Genomic DNA, 10,365 nt, shown 5'->3' with positions numbered 1-10,365 from the left:
TCAGGAAACCTGATGTTGTCAGTCCAGAGACTAGTCATATGGACACAACCTAGGAACACAGCATTGCTTGCATCTTCACCCTCTTTGGTTGCCGCATGGTATTTGGGGATAGACAGTGATCAAATGTGCCTCTGTCTCCTCCTTGCCATTGGCAGTTGCCCCACTTTTCACAGTGTCATAATGCACCTGCCCTGAGGTCGTGTGACAGCACGGCTCTCTATTTGCTGTGTGATACATATGTGACAATATGACGCACGTATACATGAATAAGGTGTATGTCCCCTCTTTCAGTCATTGCAGGGCTTAGTATTTTCCATAGTGACATGATGCAGCCGAGTTTCATGGTCTTTGATGTTATATGACATCCTCTGTAACACTGTGACATAGTATGAATCAAGAACTGGCTCCTCTTTGGGTTATTAGATAAACGTTAGATATTAGATGTATTCTGTAGTGACACAAAGTGACAAAAAATGTGTGTCCCCTGCTGCTGTCATATACTTTATATGGAATAGTGTAAACCAATCTGAGCCTTCTCTCAGTTGTCACATGTACCATGTGATGTGTGACTGATAACCTCTGTCCTCTCAACTGATACATCCCATCTCTACACACGTAATGTAACTCAGGTCCGCATCCCAGCTCATCTTGCACATGATATTTTGTGTAATGGAGAGTGAAGACTCAGAGCTGATATGCTTATTCTTCGTCCCTATGAGGACAGATGGCAGCCCTGGCACATCATGTCACAACGTCACAGATGATGTCACATCACTCGAACAACAGACTGTGGCTCACTGTCTGCATGCCATCTCTAGACTGCCATGTTAAACAACAAGGTGAAAAACTGTAACTCCGGCCTCCATTCCTGACCATCTTAAGGGACCATCTATGTGCAGTGGCCTGATGTGACGCAGCACGGTGCTCTGTTCTCCTCTGGGCCACTGTGTGACGTCACAATGTACTATGATCAGTCTCCATTCCTTTTCCATTCCTTCTCATATGACATATAATATGACTTAGTTGTAAGATGTGTGGAGGTATGTATCTTCCATTAGATGTCCTATGCTATCACAGATGACATGGTGGTGTAATGAAACCCCAGTCTTCATCCTTCTTGGCTGTCATAGGCTGTAATATGCTACCTAGGGAAGCAATGTGACCCAGCTTTCAGCTTTCGGGGACATCATAAGATAGACAGTAATATTGTGTCTCGGGCATGTGTCCCTTTGGGCTCAGTTTGTGTCTTAATCAGTGTGCTAAAGAGACACTTAAGAATTGCTCACACTCCAATATCCATAGATGAGCATGTGAACATTTAATGACTTTTTTAGAGCCAGGGTCTCGTGGATCTCAGGCCAGCTTGGAATTCACTACATAGCCAGAGCTGACCCTGAGCTTCTGACATGCCTCCAGCTCCTGAGTCCTGAGATGACAGCTGTGCACCACCATACCTGGTTGATGTGGTACCGCAGATAGAATCCCAGGGCTTTGTGTATGGTAGGCAAGCACTCTACCAACTGAGCTATATCCCTGCATTGGCTGGTTTCGTGTGTCAACTCGATACAAGCTAGAGTCATTATAAGGGAAGGACAAGGAGCCTCAGTTGAGGAAAGGCCTCCATAAGATGCAGCTGTAATTTTCTCAATTAGTGATCAGTGGGGGAGTGCCCAGTCCATGGTGGGTGATTCCACCCCTAGAAAGAAGACTAAGCAAGTCAGGAGAAAGCAAATCAGAAAGCAGCTCCTTTCCATGATCTCTGCATGAGATCCTGCCTCCAGGATCCTACCCTGTTTGAGCTCCTGTCCTGACTTCCTTCAGTGGTGACAGCAATGTGGAAGTGTAAGCCTAATAAACCCTTTCCTTCACAACTTGGTTTTGGGTCATGGTGCTTTGTTGCAGCAATAGAAACCCCAACTAAGACAATCCCCAGCTACAGATCATGACTGTTAAGTGTATGACTTAAATGATTCCTCATAATTTGGCATCATAATTTGATATACTGTCAACCTTAAATTACAGCTACTTTAGAGTATACTTATTCCTGCAAATTACTTCTTCATGTACAGGTGTCTTAGTGACTTTCCTATTGTCGTGAAGACACCATGACCAAGGCAACTTATAGAAGGGTTTATTGAGGTCTTAGTTTCAGAAGGTGAGTCCATAACCATCATGGTGGGGAGCGTGGCATTAGACAGGTGGGCATGGCCCTGGGGCAGTAGCTGGTAACTTACATCTTGATCCATAAGCATGAAGTAGTGATGGGGGTGGGGAAGAGAGAGAGAGGAGAGAGAGAGAGAGAGAGAGAGAGAGAGAGAGAGAGAGAGAGAGAGAGAGAGAGAGAGAGGAAAATATGGTGTGGGTTTTGAAAGTGCAAATCCATCCAGCCCCCAGTAACACACCTTTTCCTACAAGACCATACCTCCTAATCTTTCCCAAATAGTTCTACCAACTAAGGACCAAGTATTCAAATATATGAGCCTATAGGTTCATTCTCATTCAAACCACTACAAGGTTTCTAAATTGTAATTTTTTAAATTATTCAGGCCGAGCGGTGGTGGAGCTCGCCTTTAATCCCAGCACTTGGGAGGCAGAGGCATGCAGATCTCTGTGAGTTCAGGACCAGCCTGGTCTACAGACGTAGTGCCAGGATAGACGCCAAAGCTATAAAGAGAAACCTTGTCTCGAAAAAAAAAGTTACTCAGATATTCAGATCTGAATTTACTACTCTAGAGATTATCATGGCCCAACAGAAGATAAAAAGAATGTAAGCAGATGCTTCAACAACAGGAATATTTTTAATAACATGATGACTCTGCAGAGACTGGAACTGTAGGTAGAGTGCCAGCCTTCCAGCAGCAGCTTAGTGTAAGGAACCCTGTGAAGCACGATTAATAAAAACTCAGAGAGGGAGAGAAACTGGGGTTCAACCTGAAGAGCCGAAAAAGCAAAGCAGCCATTCACTGGCTTTTACCTCGACCTCAGTCCGAAATGGTGATCCTGTCTCCAGGAATCTCAAAATGAGACTGTCTGAGAGCTGTATCCTCCCATTTTATAATCCTCTCTAGGGCTCGGATTAAAGGCGTACACCGTCCGGTTTATACGGCAACTAGTGTGGCTACTGGGATTAAAGGTGTGTGTGTCCATTACCTGGTCTGTAAGGCCGTGGGGCTGTTTTATTCTCAGATCTTCAAAGCAAGCTTTATTTATTAAAATACAATTGAAATACCACAACCTTGCTTTAGAAACATATCATTTCTCTTATTTGTGCTACAAGCTAAATTAAGAATTTTGAACTGCCAGGGGCTAGGGAGATGGCTCAGTGGATAAAGGACCTGCTGAGCAAGCGTGAGTTCAACTTTCCAACACCCCTTTCTTTTCCATTCTCCGGTGGCAGGCTCTTGCTGGGGTTTACAGTTGTCCATGGGGGTGGGATATCTTTTAGGCTCTAATAAAACTGTCCTGTGCTTCCATTTGAGTCCATTCTTAAATTATTTTATGAATGAGGCTAAGAACCCCAAAGGAAAGCTGGATTTCCCCTGTATTGTTCTCCTGCAGTGCCCACGGTGGAGGACAACCCGCTCAGCGCCCATCTCAGAGGCCTGAGTCCGCGCACACTCCGTGCTGTCCGGATCCGCTTTCTTAAAACATCAGGCTGCAGAGGCCTGGGCGAACATCTCCAAAGTCTGGAACTCAGCGAGCGCCAGCCAACCCCAACTCACCCCCAAACAAAGAGCGTCTAGGAGTCTCAGGAGGGGAGGGGCGAGTCTTATTGTGCGTGACGCAGGAATCTGAGAGCCCACGCTGACTGGAGGGGCGGGGCGCATGCGTCATCCGCGCCGGAGTTTGACGTAAGAGGGCGGGGCGCGCCGGGGAGCCAGAAGAAGCAGATTCGGGGGGCGGCGGGTAGTCGGCCGTGCTATGGACCGCTACGCGGCCGCCGGGGATGAGGCGGCCGACCGGGCCCGGCAGCAGGAGCGGCACTATCAGCTGCTGTCAGCGCTGCAGAGCCTGGTCAAGGAGCTGCCCAGGTGAGCGGGGGCTGGGCCGGGGGCGGGACCCGGGGACTGGACCGGGGGTCGGTACCGGGGCGGGAGCGGGACGGAGGTCGCGGTTAGGGTACCGAGGCGAGGGCTGGGGCGAGAGGCCGGGAGCGAGGGCCGCGGCGGGGGACCAGGGCACTGAGCCGGAGGCGGGGTCTGGGACGGGAGACCGAGCCGGGGCCCAGAACTGGGACGGGGGACCGAGCCGGAGGTGGGGGCTGGAACTGGAGACCGAGCCTGGGGCGGGGACTGGAACGGGGGACCTAGCCGGGGGCGGGAGCTGGAACGGGGGACCGAGCCGGGGACGGGGGCTGGGACGGGAGCCGGGAACGAGGCGGGGCAGGGGGGCCCGGGGTCGCGACCGCGCTCACCCAGAGATCTGCCTGCAGCTCCTTTCAGCAGCGCCTGTCCTACACAACGCTCAGCGACTTGGCTCTGGCGCTGCTCGACGGCACCGTGTTCGAGATCGTGCAGGGGCTTCTGGAGATCCAGCATCTCACCGAGAAGAGCCTGTACAACCAGCGACTGCGGCTGCAGAACGAACACCGAGGTGCCCGAGGGGGGAAAGGGAGGGGGCGGCGACGGAACCTTCCCAGGGTGGCTCTGGGTGTAGGAGCCTCGCGTGGGCAGTCAGGTGTGCAGAGCCTGGGCTGGCTCTTTTGGCAAGCTACTCAGGAACTTCTTACTTGCGTTCCCCAGGTCCCCTCAGACAGATGACCTCGCTGACTGTAGGTCTGTTGACAGCTCTGTCGTACTGGTTAGATAATGCGTTATTCAGAGCACCTTTCCATTTGAATCTCAGGTTTGATAGGTCTCTGGTGTCTGCATAGAACACCTAGCTGGGCAGTGGTGGCACATGCCTTTAATCCCAGCAATCAGGAGGCAGAGGCAAGCAGATCTCTGTGAGTTTGATGCCAGCCTGGTCTACAAGAGCTAGTTCAAAAAAAAAAAAAAAAAGGAAACCCCTTCCTATAAATTTTGCTAGGCTGCGCCCGTTGTACCATCAGGGCTTCCTTCTTTTTCCTCGCTCCAAGCTTGACTCGGGTCACACATTTTAGGAAAGTTGAAAGCATAGTGTGACGATGTCTCTGTGATCTCCACTGATACTTCACTATAGGTCTTTGGGCTTTGTGAATTGCTTTGGATTTTGTTACTGAGGACTGAACCCACGGCCTCTCACATGCTAAGCAAGTTCTCTAGATTAAGTTAAATCTACATGCAAACATTCCCTGCCTTTCTGGGATAGCCTGTGCTGCCAGACAGAATTTCCCCATTAGAAATGTGTGTTGGATTTTGTTAAAACCTTTTCCAATTCCTACAGAGACGATTAGGTGATTTTTCTGTTAGTATAGTGAGTGGTAATGATTTCTAAATTCCTGACATGCACTGCATTCTGGGAATGCATCCTGTATGGTTATGATGTATTTTTCTTTTATGTATGTTGTTATTTAATTGTGTATGTGTAGTGTTCATGGGGGTGTGTACACATATATGTGTGCACTTGTTGCCCATGCTTGTGGAGGCCAGAGGTAGGTATGATATCCTAGGTAGGATTACTATTGCTGTGATGAAACACTGTGACCAAAAGCAACTTGAGGAAAGGATTTATTTGTCTTATACCTCAACATAACTGTTTATCACTGAAGGAAGTCAGGACAGGAGCTCAAACAGGGCAGGATCCTGGAGGCAGGAACTGATGTAGAGGCCATGGAGGGGTGCTGCTTACTGACTTGCTCCCCGTGGCTTGTTCAGTCTGCTTTCTTACAGAATCCAGGACCAGTAGGTTCTGGTGGCACCAGAAGTGGCACCACCGTCAATGAACTTGGCCCTCCCCAATCAATCACTAATTAAGAACTGCCATACAAGCTGGGCAGTGGTGGTACACACCTTTAATTCCTGCACTAGGGAGGCAGAGTCAGGCAGATCTCTGTGAGTTCAAGACCAGCCTGGTCTACAAGAGCTAGTTCCAGGACAGGATCCAAAGCTACAGAGAAACCCTGTACCCTGCCTCTAAAAATGAATAAATAATAATAAATGTTTTACAGGTTTACCTACAGCCCGATCCTACACACACACACACACACACACACAGATTTCTGTGTAGCCCGATCTTGGAGACATTTTCTTAACCAAGGCTTCTTCTCTCTAATGACTTTAGCTTATGTCAAGTTGATATAAAACTAGCCAGCACAGCACTGAATGTCTTTCTGTTTCTCTCCACCTTATTTTTGAGACACCAAATGTGGAGCTCACTGATTAGAGTACGTGGCTGGCCAATGAGCTGTAGGGATCAACCTCTCACAGAGCACGCTGCTGCGCCCAGCTTCTGACTTTACTCACTGAGTCACCTCCCATCCTTGTCTGTTGAATTTGATTCATGAAAATCTTAGGAGTTTTGTCTTTATTCCTGATAGACAACGACCTTGTAATTTTCTTGCAGTATTTTGTAGGTATGAAGGTCATGCTGGCCTCAGAATATATTGAGAAGTCTCTTCAGTTTTCTAAGAGTTTTATTTGGTCACCCAATGTTGGAGTGGCTGTGCCTTTAAAATGTTTTTGATAGATAGGTGTATCCCGTTCACAAGTCTAAAGTGCATGACTCAATTCATTCTCTTCTTTTCCTTTTTGGTTTTCTGAGACGATGTAGTCTAGAACTGGCAGTCTTCCTGCCTCAGCCTCTCCAGTGCTGGGATTCCACATCTGGGCCAGGCCCTGCTTTGCTCATTGTTCTCAGTGTTCTAGTTACCGTGTGTGACAAGAGGAGGCTTCGCCTGGCTGCTCCTCTTATATCCATCATTCTTCCTGCATTCACTCTTCGACCTGATCTGGAATTGGTCTTTATTCTACAGAGCCCTTTTATTTGATTTGTTTTCAGAAGCCTTGGACCAGGCTCTGGTGCACCTGGCACTGCAAACCTCTGCTGCCTTTAGCCAGATCCAGAAGGTGCTGACTGGGATGGACCACCTTGCTAACCAATCCTTGGTCATTACCATGTTGAGGTCCCTCCTGAGCAGGTAGCCAGAGTGGAATCTGGAAATTGACCTGGGACTTTTTTTGTTTTGTATTTTTTCTTTTGTTTTTTGAGACAGGGTTTTTTGTTTCTTTGAAGCCTGTCCTGGGACTGGCTCTCTAGAGCAGGCTGACCTTGAACTCACAGAGATCCACCCAAGCACTTGGATTAAAGGTGTGTGTCACCACCTTCCCACATAAGATAACTTCTTTTTCCTTCGAGACAGGGTTTCTCTGTGTAACAGCCCTAGCTGTTCTGGAACTAGTTCTGTAGACCAGGCTGGCCTAAGACTCACAGAGATCTGCCTCTCAAGTGCTGGGATTAAGGGTGTTCACCACCACGGGAGCTGGGTGAGACTTTGAGCAGCTGGGCTGAACAGACTGAAGGAGATGATGTATTGGTGCATATACCCATTGCCCCAAGCCTTGTCTCCTTCGTGTTCATTGCAACCAGATAATTAGGCCACCTTTCTTTCCCCTTGTGTTGATGGAGTTATGTTGAGGTGGCCTTCATTTTCAAGCAATGATACATGGTATTATTGAGGTACATACAAAATGCTGAGAACTAGGTACTGCAGACGCTATTGGAGTCAAGGGGATCCTGAATAGAGCTGTCCTGTGACCCTCTTCTCGGAATAAGAGTGTTAGCTTTTGAGTTTTTTCAGGGCCAACCAGCCAGCCACACTGGTGTGATTGCAATTCCTTACCGTCCCATGCCCCCATCAGAGCAGGTAGTTTGTACGCATCCATATGTGTGCCAGTTTATCAGGAACCCGGCACTTTGCTTGCTGGTAGTGGGTAAAGCAATAGACTTCCCAGTGCAGGACCCTGTTGGCGTACAGGATGGGCCTGCACACATCCTTCACCTCCTCTGGCTGCTGAGCAGGGCTGCTCTGCTTTCCTGTAGGGCGGCACCAAGCTTGGTTTGACACAGCTGCACTGCTGGCAGACAGAGCCTCTTCCTCCTCTTCTGGGCTTTTGGCTCTGTAATACTTTAGTAGTTGTCCTACAATGACATCCTATTGAAGACGTCCAAGATAGCACAGCTAGAACTGTCACCTGAGTCCAGCAGCCACCTGCCACAGGCACCTGTCTGCCTCCTGTCCCTGCCCTGGGTATACTGTGCTCTGAGATCATTGCCATACCTGCCATACCTGCAGGCCTCTCAGCACTCTAGAAGTGAAGGGCTTCTCAGACGAGGCCTCTAACCCAGCTTTGGGCTGCCTCTCTTCCCAGCACCTACCCCTGCTGACAGCTCTTCTTCCCTCCTAGTGCTCAGGCAGGCCCTAAGGCAGAAGCATCTGGAAGCCCAGCAGACCTGCCGGCCCCACAACTTGCCAGTGCTCCAGGCAGCCCAGCAGCGTGAGCTGGAGGTAGGAACTGGGACAGGATAGCTGAGCCCGGCTATCTCAGTGGAGGGGCTGAGGGTAGTTTATAAGCTGAGCTCATGGCTTGTTGGAGGTATGATGGGGTCTATTTCATGACTTTTCTCCATGGGGACTAAGGTGTGCTCTGGTTGAGAGGAGAGTCACAACCTGTCTGTCACTCCCCTGTTCCTCCATTTAAGCGTCTCTGGCCTGAGCCTGCATGAAGCAGTCAGAGTCGGGGTGATGAAGTGCAATGGTGGGATGACAAAAGCAGTCAGGAAGAGGCCTGTGTTACCATGGAGACCCACAGGAAGCCAACAAGCCATGGTGTCAGGATTGAAGGTGGTGGGCAGATGCACTTCTAGCTGGGACTGTTGGGTAGCTTTATGGAGCCCCCCTGCTGAGCCACAGCAGGAGGAAGTAGCAGGCAGGGATGTTTGAAGCATCCTTGGGCAGAAGCCCGAGCAGGAGCCACCCTTACTCAAGTCATTGCAGGCCATGGAGCATCGAATCCGGGAGGAGCAGCAGACAATGGACCGTAAGATTGTCCTGGAACTGGACCGGAAGGTTGCCGACCAGCAGAGCACACTGGAGAAGGCAGGAGTAGCTGGTTTCTATGTGACCACAAATCCTCAGGTCAGCACCTAGGCCAACCCTGTCACAGCCATCGCCCCTGGCCCCTGAAGGTTCTGTTCTGTCTGGAATTTGGTTTTTATTTGTTTTGGTCTCCTTTTCTTTAGGTGGAGGGTAGTTGTATTGCTTGTTTTATTTTTATTTATTTACTTATTTTTGGAGACAGGGTCTGCTACACTGCTCACTCTTGCCTTGAACTTGAGGTCCTCCTGCCGTGGCTTCTAATTAGAGCACAGGGATTGCAGACATGTCAATACATCGAGTCCCTGGAGTCCTAGTGAAGCTTAGCATTGGTGGTAGGCAGAGGCGAGGTGGAAGGCCCTGGGAAGGGCATGGAGGGAATGCCCACCTGTCCAGCTTTGCAGGCGCCTACCCACCTCCTGCATGCTAACCCCCTCCAACCACTCTAAAGAAGCCAATTAGAGACTGCTGGCCCTACTAGGTGCCCCGGCCCAGATTCTCCCTCTGCCTTGCTCTAGCCAGCTTCCCCTTAGCCTTACTACCTAGCATCTTCTAGGCCCTTGTATGTCTTAGACCAAGACAGAAGGGCATGAGCTGTCGAACTGGCCCTTACAGGACCTCTTTTTACATTTCAGGAGCTGACGCTGCAGATGAACCTATTGGAACTCATCAGGAAGCTGCAGCAGAGAGGCTGCCAAGTAGGAAAGGCAGCCCTGTGACCAAGTGAGGGGCGAGGGTCCCTGCTGTCCTTCATTGCCTAGAATGGCTGGCGGATGCCTAGTGACCGCCTTGTTACTGGTGCCGGAACGCTTCCGGGAGCAACTGGCTGCCCAGCTGCCACCAGGTGTGATCTTTGCTAGGAGACGCTGATGAGACAGAGACTGCACCTGCTGCCACCCTCCGTTCAGGTGTTGGGAGGGGTCCAAGCAGCAGGAATGGCATCGTGTGAAGGCTCCATGACTAAGGGTTGAGTGGGACTATTGGTTCTAGCACCTTCCCTTTGGGTATACCCACATACCCTCCAGGCTTGGTTTTGCCTTGTTCTGGTGTGGCCTAGAAAAATAAAGACCCCAGCACATGGTTTGTGTCCATGCTAGCTAGGATCCTTTCCTAGTGGCTCTGGCATGGTGGAGCCAGCAAAGTGGCAGCCACCATATGGCAGTGGCTTTATGAGATACCCACCCAAGCCCTTATGCCTTTCATTGTCATTTTTGCCTAACCAGGTCACCCCAGTTAAGGCATAAGAACTCACCTCCAAACTGCTGAGTGAAACTAGAGAGTTTAGCAGGTGACGGGGGACCTGCCAGAGCCAGCTAGAGCTTGACTTACTCGAGTGAGGGGAACAGAGGGGC

At 49.9% G+C, this 10,365-nt stretch overlaps 1 protein-coding gene across 1 annotated transcript; it reads left to right on the top strand.

The window, feature by feature from the left end:
• Positions 1-3,832: 3,832 nt before the first annotated feature.
• Positions 3,833-10,093, top strand: LOC142848163 (protein DGCR6). The gene is made up of 5 exons (XM_075969844.1): positions 3,833-4,031; positions 4,433-4,593; positions 8,325-8,425; positions 8,915-9,055; positions 9,649-10,093. The coding sequence occupies exons 1-5, from the start codon at positions 3,922-3,924 to the stop codon at positions 9,730-9,732; spliced, it is 597 nt and encodes a 198-aa protein (XP_075825959.1). The 5' UTR covers positions 3,833-3,921; the 3' UTR covers positions 9,733-10,093.
• The last annotated feature ends 272 nt before the right edge of the window (positions 10,094-10,365 follow it).

The sequence above is a fragment of the Microtus pennsylvanicus genome, chromosome 1 (assembly GCF_037038515.1).
Source record: "Microtus pennsylvanicus isolate mMicPen1 chromosome 1, mMicPen1.hap1, whole genome shotgun sequence".
Taxonomy (NCBI): domain Eukaryota; kingdom Metazoa; phylum Chordata; class Mammalia; order Rodentia; family Cricetidae; genus Microtus; species Microtus pennsylvanicus.
The sequence above is the reverse complement of the archived record's forward strand: the minus strand, read 5'-3'. Positions and strand labels throughout refer to the sequence as shown.